The sequence below is a fragment of the Papaver somniferum genome, chromosome 4 (genome assembly GCF_003573695.1).
Source record: "Papaver somniferum cultivar HN1 chromosome 4, ASM357369v1, whole genome shotgun sequence".
In the NCBI taxonomy this organism is placed as follows: Eukaryota; Viridiplantae; Streptophyta; class Magnoliopsida; order Ranunculales; family Papaveraceae; genus Papaver; species Papaver somniferum.
In genome coordinates, this window is record NC_039361.1 from 49579178 (window position 1) to 49601244 (window position 22067).

The 22067-nt window shown below is 37.7% G+C and overlaps 2 protein-coding genes across 3 annotated transcripts; one reads left to right on the forward strand and one right to left on the reverse strand.

The window, feature by feature from the left end:
- Nucleotides 1-14627: 14627 nt before the first annotated feature.
- On the forward strand, nucleotides 14628-16355 carry LOC113272491. Its single transcript, XM_026522317.1, has 6 exons — nucleotides 14628-15086; nucleotides 15180-15336; nucleotides 15535-15609; nucleotides 15729-15927; nucleotides 16024-16105; nucleotides 16206-16355. The coding sequence occupies exons 1-6, from the start codon at nucleotides 14628-14630 to the stop codon at nucleotides 16353-16355; spliced, it is 1122 nt and encodes a 373-aa protein (XP_026378102.1).
- On the reverse strand, nucleotides 16314-20684 carry LOC113273857 (spindle and kinetochore-associated protein 1 homolog). 2 transcript variants are annotated; one of them, XM_026523447.1, is made up of 10 exons: nucleotides 20322-20684; nucleotides 20114-20238; nucleotides 19900-20009; nucleotides 19742-19826; nucleotides 18936-19003; nucleotides 18605-18710; nucleotides 18491-18520; nucleotides 17943-18056; nucleotides 17585-17686; nucleotides 16314-16550 (listed from the first exon to the last, which is right to left on the reverse strand). In XM_026523447.1, exons 1-9 carry the CDS (start codon nucleotides 20416-20418, stop codon nucleotides 17609-17611), a joined length of 813 nt encoding a protein of 270 aa, XP_026379232.1. In that variant the 5' UTR covers nucleotides 20419-20684; the 3' UTR covers nucleotides 16314-16550; nucleotides 17585-17608. The 2 variants fall into 2 exon arrangements, with proteins under 2 accessions (XP_026379232.1, XP_026379231.1); XM_026523446.1 differs by having other exon boundaries at nucleotides 16314-16569; nucleotides 20322-20683.
- Between the last annotated feature and the right edge of the window lie 1383 nt (nucleotides 20685-22067).

A 22067-nucleotide genomic window follows, 5' to 3' on the forward strand; every position in this document is an offset into this window, starting at 1 on the left:
GTTAGAAGCTTTGGAAATGGGTCAGTCTAAAAATAGGTCCCTTGTTGAACCTAATAGAGCCTCTCAAGTCTCTAGTTGTGGAATAGAGCCCGATAACTCATTTTGGGAAGGTCAGGTTAGTGAAGAACAAGCTCATGCTGTCTATAACAATGCTAGGTTTGAGAACCGTCAGAAGTTTGACCCATACTCAGAAACCTACAACCCTGGTTGGAGAAACCATCCTAATTTCTCTTGGTCTAAGGGCCAGAGTCAAGGCCAGTCTAGCAATTCTCAGCCTCCCCCAGGTTTTGGTTTTAAGAACTCTTCAGGTCAAACCCAGTCTCAGAACACTTCCGAGAAAAAAATCTCTACCTTAGAAGAAACTCTCACTATGTTAGCAAATAACCATGACATGCTATCAAAGAACCACATGAGCTTTCAACAAGAAACTAGGCAAGAATTGAAGAATAATTTCCAGAGTCTTGCCAAATTAGAACTTCAAGTAGGACAAATAACTAAGTTCATAAGTGAGAGAGAAGATGGAAGGTTCCCTAGTCGTACTGATCCTAACCCCAAAGGAGAGAAATCGTACAATCATGTGAATGTTGTCACAACCCTTAGGAGTGGAAAGAAAGTTGACAATAAGGTTGCCATACCTGATAGTGAACATGTTGTAGTTCACCCGTCTGAGCCAGAGAATGAAGAGACTGACAGAGTCTCTAAAGAGACCAATGAGGGTCCTGATGAGCCCGGCTTTGTTCCCAGAGCCCCATTCCCACAGCTGCTAGTTCCGACTAAGAGGGAGTCTAACTTTAATGATATATTGGAGGTTTTTAAGCAGGTTAATATCAACCTTCCATTATTAGATGCAATTAGGCAGATTCCCTCTTATGCCAAGTTCCTTAAGGACTTGTATACGCGAAAGGTTAATATAAATCAACTTGGGAGTCGAAACTAGAGGTCATAAACTAGTAAACATGATCTACACTGTTTGTAGATTTGATCAGTCCAGTTCCACCAATGCTAGATACAATTTAGTACACTATTTTGGTAAAAAAATTGTCAAGTTGAACCTAAACAGCAGGAAAGAGCTGATTCATTGCTGTGTTTACACAAAATCATGTTCCACTAAAGTGACTGCTCAATTAGCTAAATTACATGTTCCCAACTAGGACCAACCGAGCTTCGTGCATAAAAATTGCCAGCCACTACGGCTAATTTCGAGATAAAACCTATTATTCTTCGTATGATTCCTATGTTCTTAGGGACTTTGAGGAAATCTGTGGGACAATTAGAATAAAAGACCTTACTGATGAAGTCTTGAAACTTAAGATGTTTCCCTTTTCCTTGAGAGATAAAGCCAAGACTTGGATGAACAACCTACCACCTGAATCCATTGAAACATGGCAGGAACTTATTGTTGCTTTCTATATGAAATTCTACCCTAAGCATAAAACTGCAGCTGTTAGGCAGAAAATTAGTGCTAGTGTGCAACAAGAGGGAGAGTTTCTTTATAGGTTTTTAGAGCGATTCAATGATCTCCTATCTCAGTGTCCTCACCATGGATTTGATAATATGAAACTCGTACAGATTATTTATGATGGTTTAGACTATTCGACCAAAGTCATGGTTGAGTCTATGTGCGCTGGTGAGTTCACTAGTAAAAATGTTGATGATGCTTTTACCTTCTTAGGAGCTATCGCTGAAAAATCCCAACAGTGGGAATCTTGTGTTGAACCCCCTAAAAGACTCTTGGTCAATAGAAGTAGCACCAATATGGTAGATACGAGTTTTGCGTCAGATGTTAAGTTTGCTGCTTTGTCCAGAAGGTTAGAAGCTTTGGAAATGGGTCAGTCTAAAAATAGGTCCCTTGTTGAACCTAATAGAGCCTCTCAAGTCTCTAGTTGTGGAATAGAGCCCGATAACTCATTTTGGGAAGGTCAGGTTAGTGAAGAACAAGCTCATGCTGTCTATAACAATGCTAGGTTTGAGAACCGTCAGAATTTTGACCCATACTCAGAAACCTACAACCCTGGTTGGAGAAACCATCCTAATTTCTCTTGGTCTAAGGGCCAGAGTCAAGGCCAGTCTAGCAATTCTCAGCCTCCCCCAGGTTTTGGTTTTAAGAACTCTTCAGGTCAAACCCAGTCTCAGAACACTTCCGAGAAAAAAATCTCTACCTTAGAAGAAACTCTCACTATGTTAGCAAATAACCATGACATGCTATCAAAGAACCACATGAGCTTTCAACAAGAAACTAGGCAGGAATTGAAGAATAATTTCCAGAGTCTTGCCAAATTAGAACTTCAAGTAGGACAAATAACTAAGTTCATAAGTGAGAGAGAAGATGGAAGGTTCCCTAGTCGTACTGATCCTAACCCCAAAGGAGAGAAATCGTACAATCATGTGAATGTTGTCACAACCCTTAGGAGTGGAAAGAAAGTTGACAATAAGGTTGCCATACCTGATAGTGAACATGTTGTAGTTCACCCGTCTGAGCCAGAGAATGAAGAGACTGACAGAGTCTCTAAAGAGACCAATGAGGGTCCTGATGAGCCCGGCTTTGTTCCCAGAGCCCCATTCCCACAGCTGCTAGTTCCGACTAAGAGGGAGTCTAACTTTAATGATATATTGGAGGTTTTTAAGCAGGTTAATATCAACCTTCCATTATTAGATGCAATTAGGCAGATTCCCTCTTATGCCAAGTTCCTTAAGGACTTGTATACGCGAAAGGTTAATATAAATCAACTTGGGAGTCGAAACTAGAGGTCATAAACTAGTAAACATGATCTACACTGTTTGTAGATTTGATCAGTCCAGTTCCACCAATGCTAGATACAATTTAGTACACTATTTTGGTAAAAAAATTGTCAAGTTGAACCTAAACAGCAGGAAAGAGCTGATTCATTGCTGTGTTTACACAAAATCATGTTCCACTAAAGTGACTGCTCAATTAGCTAAATTACATGTTCCCAACTAGGACCAACTGAGCTTCGTGCATTAAATTGCCAGCCACTACGGCTAATTTCGAGATAAAACCTATTATTCTTCGTATGATTCCTATGTTCTTAGGGACTTTGAGGAAATCTGTGGGACAATTAGAATAAAAGACCTTACTGATGAAGTCTTGAAACTTAAGATGTTTCCCTTTTCCTTGAGAGATAAAGCCAAGACTTGGCTGAACAACCTACCACCTGAATCCATTGAAACATGGCAGGAACTTATTGTTGCTTTCTATATGAAATTCTACCCTAAGCATAAAACTGCAGCTGTTAGGCAGAAAATTAGTGCTAGTGTGCAACAAGAGGGAGAGTCTCTTTATAGGTTTTTAGAGCGATTCAATGATCTCCTATCTCAGTGTCCTCACCATGGATTTGATAATATGAAACTCGTACAGATTATTTATGATGGTTTAGACTATTCGACCAAAGTCATGGTTGAGTCTATGTGCGCTGGTGAGTTCACTAGTAAAAATGCTGATGATGCTTTTACCTTCTTAGGAGCTATCGCTGAAAAATCCCAACAGTGGGAATCTTGTGTTGAACCCCCTAAAAGACTCTTGGTCAATAGAAGTAGCACCAATATGGTAGATACGAGTTTTGCGTCAGATGCTAAGTTTGCTGCTTTGTCCAGAAGGTTAGAAGCTTTGGAAATGGGTCGGTCTAAAAATAGGTCCCTTGTTGAACCTAATAGAGCCTCTCAAGTCTCTAGTTGTGGAATAGAGCCCGATAACTCATTTTGGGAAGGTCAGGTTAGTGAAGAACAAGCTCATGCTGTCTATAACAATGCTAGGTTTGAGAACCGTCAGAAGTTTGACCCATACTCAGAAACCTACAACCCTGGTTGGAGAAACCATCCTAATTTCTCTTGGTCTAAGGGCCAGAGTCAAGGCCAGTCTAGCAATTCTCAGCCTCCCCCAGGTTTTGGTTTTAAGAACTCTTCAGGTCAAACCCAGTCTCAGAACACTTCCGAGAAAAAAATCTCTACCTTAGAAGAAACTCTCACTATGTTAGCAAATAACCATGACATGCTATCAAAGAACCACATGAGCTTTCAACAAGAAACTAGGCAAGAATTGAAGAATAATTTCCAGAGTCTTGCCAAATTAGAACTTCAAGTAGGACAAATAACTAAGTTCATAAGTGAGAGAGAAGATGGAAGGTTCCCTAGTCGTACTGATCCTAACCCCAAAGGAGAGAAATCGTACAATCATGTGAATGTTCACAACCCTTAGGAGTGGAAAGAAAGTTGACAACAAGGTTGCCATGCCTGATAGTGAACATGTTGTAGTTCACCCTGCTGAGCCAGAGAATGAAGACTGATAGAGTCTCTAAAGAGACCAATGAGGGTCCTGTTGAGCCCGACTTTGTTCCCAGAGCCCCATTCCCACAGCTGCTAGTTCCGACTAAGAGGGAGTCCAACTTTAATGATATATTGGAGGTTTTTAAGCAGGTTAATATCAACCTTCCATTATTAGATGCAATTAGGCAGATTCCCTCTTATGCCAAGTTCCTTAAGGACTTGTGTACGCGAAAGCGTAAGCTCAGTGTCCAGAAGAAAGCCTTCATAGCTAGTCATGTGAGTTCTATTATTCAGAATACCACTACTCCTAAGTATAAAGACCCAGGGTCCCCTACCATTGCTTGTACAATAGGTAAGTACCGTGTTGAGAAAGCTTTGCTTGACTTAGGAGCCAGTGTGAATTTACTTCCATATCATGTGTACCTTAAGCTAGGACTTGGTGAGATGAAACCTACCCAGATGACACTTCAGTTAGCTGATAGGTCCGTTAAATTCCTCGTGGTGTGATCGAGGATGTTCTCATAGAGGTTGACAAGTTTATTTATCCAGTGGATTTTGTTATCCTAGATACCCAACCTGTCCCTGACCCAGAGAACCAAATACCAGTGATTTTAGGTCGCCCGTTTTTAGCTACATCCAATGCGATCATTAATGTCGAAATGGTATTATGAATTTGTCTTTTGGTAATATGACTATTGAGCTGAACATTTTTAATATTAGTAAGCTACCCTCTGAACTAGATGACTCGAATATAGAAGAGGTGAACATGATAGGAACATTAGTCGAGGAGTCATTACCAAACACTTTGTTAGAAGATCCATTAGAAAAATGCCTAGCTCACTTTGGGATTGATTTTGATGATGATAATGTATTAATGAGGTGAATGCTTTGTTAGATTCAACCCCTTTGTTAGATACTAGTAATGGATGGAAACCTAAGTTCGAACCACTACCAGTTTCTAAGTCTACCCTAGTTCCTTCTTTAGAAGAGCCTCCTAAGTTGGACCTAAAACCATTGCCAGATACCCTGAAGTATGTGTTTTTAGGCCCGTCTGAGACTTTACCTGTGATTGTTTCTTCCGACTTGGATAGAGATCAGGAAAGTAGGCTAGTAACCGTCCTTCAAAACAACAAGGAAGCTTTAGGGTGGACCATAGCAGACATTAAGGGTATAAGTCCTACTGTTTGTATGCATCAGATCTATTTAGAGGAAGACACCAAACCTTCTAGGGAGATGCAACGTCGACTAAACCCCAATATGAAAAAGTAGTTCGAACTGAGGTTCTTAAGCTATTAGATGCAGGCATTATCTACCCTATTTCAGACAGTAAGTGGGTCAGCCCCGTTCAGGTTGTTCCCAAGAAATCTGGTATTACTGTAGTCCAGAATATAACAATGAGTTAATCCCGACCCGAATGACCACGGGTTGGCGTGTTTGTATTGACTATAGGAAATTGAACAAGGTCACTAGGAAGGACCACTTTCCCCTTCCTTCATCGACCAGATGCTAGAGAGATTAGCTGGACATAGTCACTACTGCTTTTTAGATGGCTACTCTGGATATAATCAGATCGTTATTGCCCCAGAAGACCAGGAGAAAACCACTTTTACCTGTCCCTTTGGTACCTTTGCGTATAGACGCATGCCTTTTGGACTATGTAATGCCCCTGCGACTTTTCAGCGTTGCATGATGAGCATATTTTCTGACATGGTAGAACGGTTCTTAGAGGTCTTTATGGATGATTTTTCAGTGTTTGGTTCGTCTTTCGATGAGTGCTTGCATCATTTGTCATTAGTTTTGACTAGGTGTAAGGAAAAAATTTAGTGCTTAATTGGGAGAAATGTCACTTATGGTTCGTTCAGGAATTGTTTAGGGCATATGTATCTTCAAAGGGTATAGAGGTAGATAAGCCAAAGTTGACCTTATTAAACTTTACCGGTCCCAAAAACCGTAAGAGATATTAGGTCATTCTTAGGGCATGCTGGTTTTTATCGTCGATTCATTAAGGATTTTAGCTTGATTCTAGACCTCTTTGCAATTTGCTTGCAAAAGATGTTAAGTTTGTCTTTGATGATGCTTGTTTAGAGGCTTTTGAGAAGCTTAAGTCATTACTCACTACCGCCCCCATAGTCCAGGCACCCAACTGGAACCTACCCTTTGAGATCATGTGTGATGCTTCAGATTATGCTATTGGTGTTGTGCTAGGTCAGCGAGAAAATAAGTTACTTCATGTGATTTACTATGCTAGCAAAACTCTGAATGAGCCCAGTTGAACTATACCACTACTGAGAAAGAACTTTAGCCATGTGTTTGCCTAGACAAGTTTAGACCCTATCTCTTAGGTTCTAAGATCGTAATATATACTGATCATGCTGCTTTGAAATACCTTTTGTCTAAGAAGGATACTACCTAGATTGATTAGTGGATCTTGTTGCAAGATTTTCTCCAGACATTAGAGACAAAAAGGCGCGAAAATGTGTAGCAGATCACTTGTCTAGGCTAGTTGTTAGTTCCCCAGATGATTCCCTTCCTATAAGGGATAGCTTTCCTGATGAACAATTGTTCTTTGTTACCCAATTACCTTGGTATGCGAATATAGTGAACTATCTTGTACTGGTCGAATGCCCCAACATTGGGGTAAACAAGATCGTTCTAGATTTTTAGCTGAGGTTAAGCACTTCTTTTGGGATGATCCTTATTTGTTAAGTATTGTCCAGACCAGATTATTAGGAGATGTATACCTGAGAGTGACCAGTCCAGTATTATTTCCTTTTGTCATGATCATGCTTGTGGGGGTCACTTTAGTGCTAAGAAAACTGCTGCTAAGATATTGCAGTGTGGATTCTATTGGCCTTCGTTGTTTAAAGACTCCCACAGTTACTGCGTTACTTGTGAACGATGCCAGAAATTAGGAACCATTTCCCGTAGGAACATGATGCCCTTGAACCCTATTTTAATTGTTGAGGTCTTTGATGTGTGGGGTATTGACTTTATGGGTCCGTTTCCTAATTCTTTTGGTAACCTATACATCCTTGTCGCCGTAGACTATGTCTCTAAGTGGATTGAGGCGGTTGCGTGTAAAACCAATGACCATAGGGTTGTGATTGAGTTCTTGAAAAATAATATACTTACACGTTTTGGTACACCGCGAGCTATAATTAGTGATGGAGGGTCGCACTTTTGTAATGGGACTTTTAGGCTTCTGATGAAGAAATATGGTATTACACATAAGGTAGCTACCCCGTATCATCCACAGACTAGTGGTCAGGTAGAGGTTTCCAATAGGGAGATAAAACGTATATTAGAGAAAACAGTTAATCCTAATCGGAAAGACTGGTCGTCTAGGCTTACTGATGCCTTATGGGCTTACCGTACTGCGTTTAAGACCCCCATTGGAATGTCGCCTTATCGGCTTGTTTATGGCAAGGCATGTCACTTACCTGTTGAGTTAGAACACAGAGCTTATTGGGCTGTTAAGCAGCTAAATTTTTCACTTGACAAGGCAGGAGCCCATAGGAAACTCCAGCTCAATGAGTTGGACGAGATTCGTATAGATGCTTACGATAGTGCGAAGGAGTATAAGAACAAAATGAAACTTGTGCATGATAGAAACATATTACGGAAGTCATTTTCTCCAGGTCAAAAAGTTCTTCTGTATGACACTCGTTTGCATCTATTCCCCGGGAAACTGCGCTCTCGGTGGACCGGTCCTTTTGTGGTCCGTACTGTTTTTCCTCATGGAGCTGTTGAGATCGAGACACAGATGGTAGTAGTTCTTCAAAGGTTAACGGTCAGCGATTGAAGCCCTTTTTAGAGCCTTTTCCTACAGGTGATGTTGAGGAGGTCCCTCTGGAGGACCCTGTTTACCCTTGATTGACCATCGAGGCGATTTGTATGTTGTATAATTTTTTATTCAGTTTTTGGTTTCACTTCACTCAGGTACTATCTTTCCGAACTCTCTCTTTACTATTTCCTCATGTTACTTATATTTTTGGTACTGTTCTTTCATGCGAAACATTGAGGACAATATTAGATTTAAGTTTGGGGGTGGGGTAGAAACTTTTTGTTTTAAATAAACTCCAGAGCCTATAAATTTATGCATATTAAGGATTGCACTAACTAATCTAAGTGGATGGAAGCATTTTGGTTGTAGGAGTTGAGGAACCAATCTGATTAGATGGAAACATCTAAATAGTCTATTCATAAAAGCACAGAGCTCAGGTGTTAGAAATAACATGATAGTTTCACCATATCTCGTTGAGTCCTTTTCACTTCTATTTTTATTTTATTTTGTTTTTAAACTATGTTTCTCTAGGTGATAGGTGGGGCCCACGATTCAAGTTGTTACCAATGCTAGAGTGAATTAGAGTGATTGAGATACCAAAAAAAAAAATAAAAAAAATAAAAAAATAAAAAAAAAGGTGAAAAATAAAAAAAATAAAAATTGAAAATTGAGACCAGACCATTTGACCAAAAGGAATAAATTCAATAAAGTCGACCACTGGTACCCTTGTATATGCCAGTTGTGTTGACCTAGAGTTAGGTTATCGACCACTGGTTCCCTTGTATATGCCAGTGTGTTGATATTAGTCAGACTAGTATCTCAATCCATTAGGATAGGTTCATTTTGGCGGAGGCCTTCAGACAGATATGGGAAACGTCGTTCACTTAGTAAACATCAAAACCATATATGTTTTTCTATATCCATCTTCTTGATCTATCCATGTGATTAGTTTTGACTCCGAATATGATGTCCATAGTGCAACTATCTGAGTAGAGCTCTGTCACTTTATATAAATTTTAGTATGCTTGAGTGCAAACTCGTGTACAACAATTGGAATTTCGCATCAGGGTACTTCTTCCTGTAGTCAATAAGTATGCCAACCAAGGAGATTCTTTAGTGCCTTCCAAGGTTCTGCGTAGATAGCTAGGGTCTGGAGTAAAGATTTTGTGGGTATATCTCTGGTAAGCCCTCCCGAGACTATAACTCGGCCACTAGGGACACCTAGGGGTTTAAAGGCTTATTGCATACGCTAAATGCAATCGACGATGCCTGCGACAGTGAGTTAGGATTTTATTTTTTAGTTTTGATTTGCTCGGGACTAGCAAATAATAAGTTTGGGGGTATTTGATAGACACATTTATGTATCTAATATAACTCATTTGTATATATATTGTTAGTGCTCGATATCGTACTTATTTGGTTATTTTATTTATTTGTAGGTGTTTTTGGAAGAATAAGGCTTTGTGGCGAAATTGGCTAAAAATGCGGCATTCGGACCTCCGTTGATAACTACCAGAAGCACCCCAGAAGTATGTTGGAGACACCTCAGAAATACCCCGGAGGAACCCCGAAAAAGTGCGGAAAACATCCCAGAAGAATTGTTAAAGGCATCCTTAAGTTGGATAAGGGGCACCCACTTGATAAGGGGTGACCACTTGATGTTCGCACCCATCAGAGGATAGGGGGACACCCTTCTTCTTTACGTTCAAAACAGAAAAATGGCGGGAAATTTGGAGTTCACAGCAGTAAATTAGAGTTTGGATTTTTTGACGTGATTTTATGAGATTCAACACTGGATTTCGAGTGGGCTGGACTCTAATAGACTTAACTGGGCTTCTATGGGCAATTTTCTCGATCCAATTGGGCTGGAATAGCCGGGAGAAGAGATCAAAGTCCAAACAGGATACCGCTTCTCTGTTTAGGGTTCAAGAATTGTTTGAGAGATTTATGGGATATTCTTACATGAGATACACGTCAAATCAGTTTAGTCCAAGTCATAGAAGATATTTGTGACGAGAGAATAGCTAACAAAACAGTGGAACGCAACAAAAAGGGAATTATTCTCCCAACTTCCCGTAAAGAATAATGGGAATTTTCCACGATTTCGATCGAGTTTCTAGGGGATTTAAAGCCTGTAAATAGTTGGGCTTATGTCAAAGAAGGGTTGAAAAAAGTTGTGGAGAGAGTTTAGAGGTCAGGAGAGACGATAGAATCGAGTTACAGAGAGACATTGTTGCAGCTGCGAGGAGGAAGAACGTGAAGAACAGACTCTCCAAGACCGTCGTTTACCAACAGTGACATCGACTGTCATCTGTGGGTCGTAGTTTCCCAACGACAACAGCACTTCTGCTCTGTCGTTCACTTTGGACGCCTTCTGTGGGTCGCAAAATCCTGTTTTACATCATTTTCTTGTCTTTCTCTTCATTGTAAAACACTTTTGAGCATCAATGAAATTCTTTGAGAGGTTTTCCAACATGATGAGCGGCTAAAATACATGGTGATTGAGGCAATGGAGGATCTATTCACTCATGTTTGATTGGTAATATTTTTATTTATAATTTCGTTAATTATTTATTTTATTTAATTCACTTGGATAAAAATATAAAAAAAAGGGGTAAAATGGTTTTCTTAATTATTTGTGAATCAGTTTGATGTTTTATGCTTAGAATATATTCTTTGATAAATCATGCTTAAGGATTACAACTTAATATTTGGACACCTTTTAAATTAAAAAGTGATTTAATAAAAAAAAGAGCTTAATAATAATTTCTGAAATATTATTTATAACCAATCAACTTGAAGTAATAGTGAATCCTGAGCCTTAATATTTCTAAAATCTTGACATTACTATTAATTTCCTTCATTTATTTATTTGTTTAAATCTTTAAAAAAAAAGGAGTTACCTTCACAAGTTCGAAAAGAACCCCAGTTCTTACCACTATTCACAACAACTTTTGAAAATACATCACTTATCAGTTGAGCTTTAATAATAATTTTCCTTTTGCTGGAGAAAAAAAAAGATTCACAAGTTTTCCTACTGAACACCCTTGCGTGTATTTTTTTTGTTGTGCAAATAATTCATCCGATAACAGTTGGTCAAATATCAAATTCCATTTATGACTACTTGGATACGACATATGCCAAGCTTGAATTGTTCCATAAGCATCATCTGGCATTAATAATGCAAATTTAGTTTACCTTGAAAATATTCATAGCATCTAAGCAAAAGTAAAACCTCGCAAGAATGTATGAAAACTGGAATCAGGTTCATTTGAAAACAAGCTGAAAAAGATAGGGTACCAAGTACACCACTAACTTCTTCGTTCGGCAGACTGTATGCACAAAACCTTATACAATTTCAAGTAGACCTACTTAAAGATCCTTGACAATATGTGCATAGAGTTTATATCTCTTTCCCTTGAAAATTAGAAAGTCAAGAAAATAAAGTTTGTGAACCTGATTATATAGAAGAGTACTTGGACGATCTGAAAATCAATATCCAAGATCAATCTAGTCATATCCAAATAATAGAATCCAAACTCTAGCAAGTATGAAACTTGTTATCTATCTTTAAAGATACAAGTCTACAAGAACGAGTCTCGTAAAGATCACAGTTACAGACTTATCTAATAAGATTGATTACTTGTATAAATCCTATTATAAATATTACGTAATACAATGCGGAAAAGGAAAAACAGAAGACACGAGAAGTTCTGTTAATGAGGAAAATTGTACCTGCAAAAAAAAAACTGGGCCTCGGCCATATTTGAAAACCGAATTGTAGTAAGCTGCTACAGTCACTAGCCTACTATCCTTCAGACTGGAATATAGTTGATACTGAATTCACCCTCCAAGCAATCCAGTTGCAGTTATGCTCCTTATGTCTCTTGAACCTCGTAAGGATCTACGCAATTGATTCCCTTAGCCGACGTCCTTTACATCCTAAGAATTTCTTCAGCCTAAGTGAAGAATTTTGATACCAATATGCCTCTAACATATAAGCCTATTTGATTTCCCTTTAGATCAAGGCTTGAAAATCTGTTTGCAATAGAGAAATCTAGCAAACCTCACAAATCCAGAAAACTTAAGATCAGTTAGCTGAGAATCCTGTATTATTAACCACCTCTCATAAACAATTTTAAAATGATCAACAAAGAAGAGTTTCATGTATCTGTATTGAGGAATCACAAAGTCTGAAACGAAGATAACTATGCGATTTCTATCTATATCCTTCTTTAAATAGATTACCAGGACCTCGATAACAAATTGAACAAAATAAGGATGCACGGGCTATTAAGGTAAAGATAGTCATACCTGGCTTCATGGATCCCAAGTGAAGTCTTTAAATCGTAAACCTAATTATGTTTCTCAGGGAAAATCTAGGTTCATAAAGAACGACTCTAGCAAATAAGTAGAACACGAAAGTGTTAGGGATTGAATTTCATGGTTGTTTGAGTTTCTCTATTTATAGACTTTCAAGACCAGGATTGCTTAGAATTCAAGCTAAGATAATTTGAGATTCAAGCAAACACTTTATCTGTTTAGATGAAATTCTTGTTAGGAGTTCATGTAAGCATGTGAGAAGTATGTCTTGAAATTACATAGAAGAATATACGCTATGGTCCAGAGTATCGGAACCATGTATAATGATAGTTCATGGCAAGTATGCCTTACGAACTAAAAAGCATAATCATGTTCATTTAAAAACACTTAAAACTTGAATCATGATGCAAATACACAAGGTGTTTTTGTGATCAAAGATGTCTTAGAGGTTTTCACGATAATTATAGCAATGATAAACGTATTTATGAAAATTATCATCTGCTAAATCGTACTGGGTAGGTATGCAAGGGTACGTGTACCTATGAACAAGTTCGTGAATCATATGGCCAAGGTACGCGTACCGAGTATGCATACCCTAAATATATTCACGAACATAGGCTCTTGAGGCACGCGTACTGGGTATGCCTACCTCCCCCATTCACGAATTCAGAACACCATGATACACGTACTAGGTATGTATACCTACTTGTATTCCGGAACTTCAGATATCCATGGTACGTGAACTGGATATGTGTACCTACCCTGAATCCATATTCTACAGTTTTGAAAACTCTTTTTGTGATGTTTGAAACATTCCCGACTGCCATAGATATAAATATCATTCCTTGGAAAATTTTCAAATTATCCATAAACATAGTTCTTGAACAATAAATTATTTCGAACTAATATTGCTAATCCATTGCTTGAATCATTTTTCGAGATGTGTAACAAGACAAGCTTGACTCGAAACTTCTTCTTTGCAATATTTAATTTACTCGAAGTCATACGACGTAATCTCGTATAGATAAATGGTAATACTTGTGAGTAAATAGAATTGACCAGTCTTCACATACCTCTTTGTTGATGAAGTTCTTCAAATGTCTTCATTTGAGCTTCAATCTTCAATCTTCAAGGGTTATTCAGTGATGTCTTATACTTAACTACCAAACTCTAATCCTAGTCGGAGACTTGATTTAAATAGACTAGGATTCAAGATATAGTTTTGTGCATCTAACATTCACAACAAGCTTGAGATAAAAAAACTTGCGAGTTTAACTGAGCAGTGCTATAACACAAGCAACTCACGGGAACATCCATATATTCTTTTAGAAATCCCTTGTTGGAAATTTTCCATAAGTTAGAGTCCAGGAAAAAAAAAACCTACTTTACGAGGGAATTTTTGGTTTCACGTATGGTTGAGCACTGAGCAGTAAGTATTTTTTCCCGTTTTTTATCCTCATTAATGAAATTTGCATTGTCGAATTTCGAAGTCTTGTCTGGAATCGTGCCTAAAACTTTATCGTTGTACTATAGTGACATCGTCGGAGCAGCAAGCATGTTAAGAAAAATTATCTAAAGATAGTAAAAACTCAATGGTGGGGCAACCCTCCTTCAATATTCCTTATACAATAAATAACGACTAAGTAATATGTTCACATATAAGTTATGGTATTTATCTCTTTTTTCTCCTTTTCTTTTCTTTTCTTTTCTTTTCTTTAAAATTTATGTCAGTGCTGCTCTCTAAATCAATTGCATTATATAAAATATGTCATACGCAAAACAACGCACTTTTTCTTGTTTAAAAAAACACACTTTTTAAAACATGGCTAATAGGGGTACCAATTTACTGGGAAGGATACCAAATTTGTATGTCTTATATCAGATATCGTACCTTCCCTGGTAAACTGGACCCCAGTAGCCATGACTGTTTGCATACGATCGCCACGAGGCTTTATGCAAAGAAGAGTCGGTTTAGAGGTAGCTTGGACCTTTTCTGGTCTGGGCTCCATTTTGATACTTGACCTAAATTCCGTAATGGGCTTATCCAGCTCAAACGCTTCAACTCAAGTCACAAACAAGGTCCTTCTTGTTCTTTCTGTACGAAGGCAAGAAGTGCCTATATAAAGCCAATAAATTTGATATAGGTTTCAGAGCTTCAAAATCTTGATCGAAATCGCTAAACTTAACAAATTTATAAGCTCCCTCAAGAAACATATACTGCAAAAACAACAAATCCAACATGTCTTCAAGCAGGTATAACAGCAAAATGTCAAGAAGAACAAGATCATCATCAAGTAGTACTGCATCTCCTCCACCAACTCTTGAATTAACAAGAAGACCAATAGGTATTAGAAACAATGATTGGTTCGAATCATCATCAATGGCTTCCGTGTATGAATCTCCATCACCATCACCAGTTGATCAGGTTTCAAGAAACAGTATTTCAGAACCAAGAAACAGCGTTTCACGAATTTCTGAAGATATGTCCAATAGGAGAGGTAGTTGGGAAACATTTAGTAATAGTAATGTATCTTTTCCTATTGCGTCAGAATCACCACCTTCTCCATCACCTTTACGCAGCACATCATCAACAGAAGCGTTACTGGTATCTTCTTCTACCTCTTCTTTTGCTTCGTCGCTCATCTCTGCAGACAAGAATCAGTATGGGTTTCATAATAATCCAGAATTAAACCAGCAGGTTCATTTCACTACTCTCTTATCTTCTTGAATTTTTCTTGTCATGGGTTTTTATCATAATCTGTCTTTGACTCTGTTCTCTCTGTATTTCCAGATGAAAACTTGGGTTACCAGTGATAAAGATGATCGCTTTAATGAATATGCATCATACAGAAGTAGTGCTAAACAAGAAATAGTAGAAGAAGAAGAGGAAGAAGAGGAGGAGGAGAAAAAGATCATTCCACTAATTAGGTCAAGTAAAGGTTCTACAGGTAAATGTTATGATCATCTAGATTACTTATTCTAATTTCATTCGGGCATTGATTATATCAGAACACTTGGCTAAGTTAAAGATTTCATCTTGTTTTTAAAAAATTATAGATGGTTCGTCTGTTAAAAACAATTCCTGCACAATGGGAAGATCAGTCAGAACACGCAACACAAAGTTCCTTACATGTGACCATCAACAGTTTCAGCCAGTAGTTCTTCTACCAATCCCTTTTACGAGTCGAATCCAATGTTGAGCTCTCCAATGGCAACAGATCGTAAGTTCTGAGAGGTTTTAGCTTTCTTCTTTTTCGTAATCATGCATTTTGTATTTCTGGTGTTAACCGATTTAGTAATTGGTTAGTCTCATTCATGGTGACTCGTGTTTAATGTACAGAAAAAAAGGTTGAGGTGAAATTTGACGACCAGAAGGAAGCTAAATATACAGGGAAGGAATTCTCCTATGACTTCTTTTCTGCAGTCTGGGGAAGAAAGGTTGAGGTGAAACCTGACTTCTTTTCTCGAATCTGGAACAGAAAGGTTGAGGTGAAACCTAAAGACCGGAAGGAAGCTAGATCTGCTGAATTCAATAAAATGTAAGTATACTACCAGACTGGTCATTTGCTGCTCTAGTTAACTACATGAAGCTTTTAAGCTAAGTATATACTGTTAACAATATTTGTATGTGATAGTTGGAAAAAGAAAGAAGATTCAATAGATGCAAGGCGCTTGAAAGAGGTTGATTTAGCAAGAAAATTCCTGAGCGAAACTGAGGTGAAGTACATATACATTTGCTCTTGCAGGGTTGTCTTTTAATAAACATTTGATCGTTCCTGATTTTTGAATATTGATAATGAATGGCTGTGACCAACAGGATAAGCTGGAGGATAAAAGACTCGAAGCCATGGCGAAATTAGAAAAGAAACTAGCCAGTGCAGAGAAAAAAGCCAAGAGAGAAACTGAGGTGACATTTGCTCCTGCAGGGTTGTCTTTTAATAAAAAAGTTACCTTTCCTGATATTTGAATATTGATGATGAATGGAGCGTGAAAGACTCAAAGCGGTGGCAATAATGGACAAGAAAATAGCCAGTGCACATAAAAAAAGCAAAGTATTCAAAAGCAAAAGCGTGGAAAAACATATCCAAGGTCGTTGGTAAGCGCTCATGGTGGAAATCTTTGTTCAATCGCTGATAATCCTTTCTGCTCTTAAAAGCCAAACCTTGTACATCAAATACTCACTGTCAGACAAAAGGCATGGAGGAGATTAGTACGTACTTAGTTGTAAGTAAAAGATGAAGATTTTAGTTGATTACTCTCAGCTGCGAAATGTGTGAGATAATCTGTAAAACATTCTGGCTTTAATGTGTTCTTAGTTAGGGGTATACTGATCAGGTGCGCTAAGAAAAAAGCTAATACAGCTTCTCAGTATACCTAAGACAATGACAGGCAGAAATTATGCCCAGAGGCACCCATATTGACCTTACTGAAGGTGAAATATAGCAAGGCTGGAAGTTTTCTGTAACAACATTCTTCTTATACTAACTTCCCAGATTATCTTGTCAGTAAAAAAGAATCTACTCTATTCTATAAAAGTGGTTTTTTTTTTTTAATTTTTGTTCTTATAACACTAGTTCTAATTGTTTGAAATAATCTTCACACAACAAACATTTAAGAAAAATGAAAAAAGCTATCCACGACAATAAAAAATGGCAAACAACTATGAAACACTTGGTAAACTAATGCAGTAGTCATGATTATCAAGGTGTTCTTATCCTGAGGACATGAGTTTAAGTATCATAAAAACGCATTTAGGATGTGCATTGGTCGTTCCAGTTTGTGCATTCACAAACAGGATTTGACGCAATAATTTAAGCTCGCTACTATTCCTGTTTGAGATCTTTAATTGGAGTAAAAAGAACAAAAACATTAGGTCCAGCTTCATAATATGAAAGACATTTTCATCAAGGTATGGAACCAAATTTGAGTCGGTTATTGTTCTTGTCAATTTGCTTTAGTATTACTTACAATGTCTAACAATAGTGCAGGAGGACCCATCCGATCTCTTATGGAAGAGTCCTAGAGACCCAGAGTCCACATAATGAATAGGAAGAGTTTCGCACCTATATTAATACTTATATTCCTTTCAGGGAAACAAACTGAACAAATTTGTGTGTGCATAAAACGGAAAGCACACATCCTGCAATATTAAGATCAAACTATTCTCTTGGAACACAAGATTGTACGAGTTCTTACTGTGAAAAGTTAGAAAGTTGCAAATCACTGTGGCTTTGATAAGATGATAACACGATGATGCCCAATTCTAGTCTCGTTAATGCGACCAAGATGACGAAGAACCTGTGAAATCACAGAAACATAATGTAAATATTTCTCAAATAGTGTTTGGGTTATGATAACTAACCCAAACACTAAGGTCATACACTATCAGAATATGATGGGTTTTTGCTAAATGCAGATCACGATTAACAATAAACAGAACAATGTAAACAACAAACAAACCTCCATGTGGATACGGAAAAGACTTGTACGTAGGACACAAACCATCTAGCAGAAATTCAGTAATGTGGCAACTAGCGGTTATAAGATCACTCACAGTTAAAATCGATTTTCCAGTATTGTCAAGCTTCAGGGAAGGTCCTTTTATGTCTAACTCCACGAAGAAGAATTTTCCTTTCACAGCTTCTGTCATTGCAATATCCCTTAGTTCCTGCATGGTGTTATCACATTAGTTTCAGAAATCATAATCTATGTTTGCCAGTTAATTTGCAAGCCACATTCAAGCATTCAAAATCCGTTGACCTATGACCCCAAGCATGATGTTAAATTACCTCTAACGTGAGCGAGCAAGATCACAAGATCATATTGTAGTGTTTAACAATTTAATTCCCTAACCTATGGATCTTTAATACCCCATGGACGGGATTGTGCAGTTTGAGTGTAGATATTACAAGTGGCTTAACAAATCGCACTACCTAAGATCCTTGCGTTGGTGTGGGATGCACAAAACAGAAGCTATCAAAGTGCTATTTATGTAGGGGATTTCTTGTGAACTTTTAAGCACTTATCCCCGTTAAGGAAGAAATATCCGTTGCCATACCGTAACTAAACAAAACTTTTACAAGATTGATAGAGTTTACTTACAAGAGCCTTTTCCCACGTATTCTCCGCTAGCTTCATGAATGTAAAATATGCTAGTCAGCAACCCAGCAAACAAAAGCTAAGATATCACATCAGAAATAAGGATAGGATAAGGACCTTCTTCTTTGGAGCTGATATAAGTTGAGCATTTGTCTCTGCATAGGCAGCCATGTCATTAATAGCTGCATTCACTTTGTCCAGCGTGAGTCTCCCCTTCATATAACTGCAAGGTGGAGTAGTATTAATTATATAAATCTTTGAAACGGGTAAAGAATGTTAAAAATAACAAAACACAACTAGATTTAACAATATGCAAATTAATTTTCATTGAACATATCCGACGAAGTATCTTGCGAAGACTTGGAAAATGATATAGAGGATTTCTTGAAAAGCAATTTGAACTCCCAAATGAGCTTATTTTTCAACTAATACGGAAGGATGTACATACGCTGATAATGAGTCAAGCTCCTCAGCAGTGACATACCATAGTGGTGCAGAGCCGCGGCCCTTTTTCTCCTGCAACAATAACAAATTGGTGGAGTTAATATCAACACAGAATTACAAGGTTTCTCATAATTAAGTCCTCCCGTTCCCTAGCTATCAAAGTAGTTTGAGTTTGTCTCGCATACATCCCAATTAAAATACACATAAACAGGTTAACTTTTATGCATCTCAGAGATGTGAGAAACAAGACCCTTTGAACTCCCTATTCACAATGGTTCTAAGCTTTTCACCTGCCAGAGGCAGATTCACACCAAAACTTAACAATAGAGTAAATGTACTGAGTCCCATGGGGATAACCAATAGGGACAACTCCTAATTGGTGTTTTCATAATATAACGACCTCAATATGATGTGTCTCAGACCAAAAAACCCATACACTGAATTCAGTCATCCGAGGAAAACAAGTTGCACCCATTTAAGTGTTTGATTGAAAGGACAACAAACAAATCAATACGTGACATTGAAAACTTCCTCCCGACCATACAGATGTTTCAGATACCAACAGGTCAACAATTCAAGAACACTCTACGAATACTTGTATTATGAACAGGAAATGTTTCTATGTTAGAAAAATTCTCTTAAATCCAGATAAGTGGCGTGAAAAACCTGTAGAGACTGTAATAATCTACAAGTAATCCTACAATCAATCAAATGATTAGACAAAAACTCTTCACGAACCTCATCTACTAAGTGTTGCACAATGAAATACATGGTGAATTACATCATTTCTTCAAAAATAATAATTATTACCTTAGGCTGTACAGCAGCAGGCTGATCCTCCTCAAGTTTCAAACCCCCAATGGGAAGGTTGTAAGTAGACGTGTCTTGCATTTGGCTAAACAATCCAATAATTAGCCACCCAAAAATTCAATTTGCGGTCAAATAAAAGAAACGACAGTAATCTGTACCTATTAAGATTCGAAGTTGGAATCATGAGATTTTGGGATAATTTTGAGGGCATATGAGCAAACATATGCTCTAATTTCTTTTGTTGGCGCAGAGACATATCAATCAGCTTCTGATATCAAAATTACGAAAGAGAGCGATGTGAGATACCAAATCAATTAGGGTTTCTGAACGGAAAATTGAAAGAATTTACAGACAGAAGAGAGAGAGAGAGACTTTAGCTTTAGGAATTGCTTGAGCTTCTTCTCTCAATCGATTTTTGATAGTTTCCATCTGAAATTCCATAGCTTTAACTGCCGTATCAACTGCAGTTAGATCTGATATACTAGTAGCAGCATACACTGGAAAAAAAATCAAAGAAATTAAGGTTTGGTTTTAGCAGAAGAGTGGAAAATGAAAAGTTAGGGTTTGGTTTTGAACTTACTGTTGCGACCAATAACTAATTCTTGAAGCTCGAGGATTCGTGTATTGAAGGAGGATATGAGAGAATCAAGTGAAGAACCTGCTTGTTTTAGATCCATCGTTTTTCTCTGTCTCTCCTTCTGTTGCTTCTGCGTTTTGAGGATAACGAGTTTCAGTATTTCGGTACCAACTTTAGGATTGATTTTTGGTATTCGGCGGGAAATGCTGACGCGTCAGAAGTTTTTGTCTTCATGATTCCTAATTCAAAATTTAAATTGTTTGAGCTTGTCATTCTGCAACAGTACTTTCAAGGTCCCACGCGGAAGTGCCGAAGTGCCCAACTGCCAGCAACCGGTTTTATCAAATCTACAGAGCGACTCGGCGAATGACTCAGACAAAAATTTCTTTGATTCTTCTCTCCTGATCTTAAGTTTCATTCTTGCATGTTACAATTTTAACCTTCTTCCATCACTGGTGTAATTTTATTTAAATTCTAAAATGTCTTTTCCTACTCTTCTTTCTAGGTCCTGGTGGATGTGCTTGGAGATTGCTTTGGATGTTGGAGCGGTTTTACTAGATTGTCCTGTAATCCTCCCCTACTTATTCTAATGGTTCCAGTTTTGACGACTGAATTGTACGAGAAGATCCAATACTCACCTTTTAATCCATATCTACTTTACAATTTTCTAAAAACAGTTTTTCTCTTCATATATTCACTCTTTTAACCCTAATTCTAAACTAGGTTGTTGTAATAAGAAATCTTCCAAGTGTAAGACATTCACCCATCAATATAAAGGAAAAAGTTTCTTTATATTCTTTCTTCGCCTCGTTTCCTTCTCCCACTTCCCCTCTTTTAAGATAAGTTTATCTTTAATGGATTCTGAGGTTAGAGATGTTCAGGAAAAAATGGAATTTACGTCTCTAGATGAGATACTTAAAGCTTTGAAAGAACCAGAGCTATCTACACAGGATTTGCTTCAATGTGCATCTCAATTCTAGTTCAGTTTCCTGGGTAAGGCATACTCTTCCAAAATACGGTAGGTGAACTTGATAAAGAATTAAAGAAATTATGACCCAAAAGTAAGGATATCTTTATCAAAAAGGAGGATAGTGATTGTTACTTGATAAAGTTCCATACTCAAGAAGAGTACGATGTTGTTCTCAAGTTTAGACCTTGGTTTCTGGAAGGAGATTTACTGGTTTTAGAGCCACAATCCAAAGATACCGAAAAGTGCAGTGGACTTAACAAAGCAGTTATTCTGGATTCGTCTCTATAACATACAATCGGTGTTTGCAAATCCAGTCATTGTTAAAGGAATAGCTAAAGCCATGGGTGAGGTTGGAGAACTATACCCTCTAGATTGCATTGTCCCAAAAGGCAAAGTTCAAAAGAATCTAGTTTTAATTGATGTCAGAGATCCTCTCTGTAGGGAATTTTGGATGAAAAATGTTGCGGGATAAGAAGTCTGGATAAGATTGTTTTATGAGAAGCAACCTTTCAATTTATGTCGTTATTGTTATACAACAGATCACAAAGAACTTGAATGTGAAACAATAGCAAGTTATCTTCTTCAACAACAAAGAGGATATCATTCCTCAAGTTCAATATTGGAACCACTTTCATGGGAAAACCCAGATACTCGAGAAGTTAAAACTGCCAACATCAATGCTTCTCAGGTTCAATAGGAACAAGAAACTCATCATGCAATGATTATCTCTTTTAATCCTAGTATTAATAATGGAAATCAACTTGTAATATCTCACATGA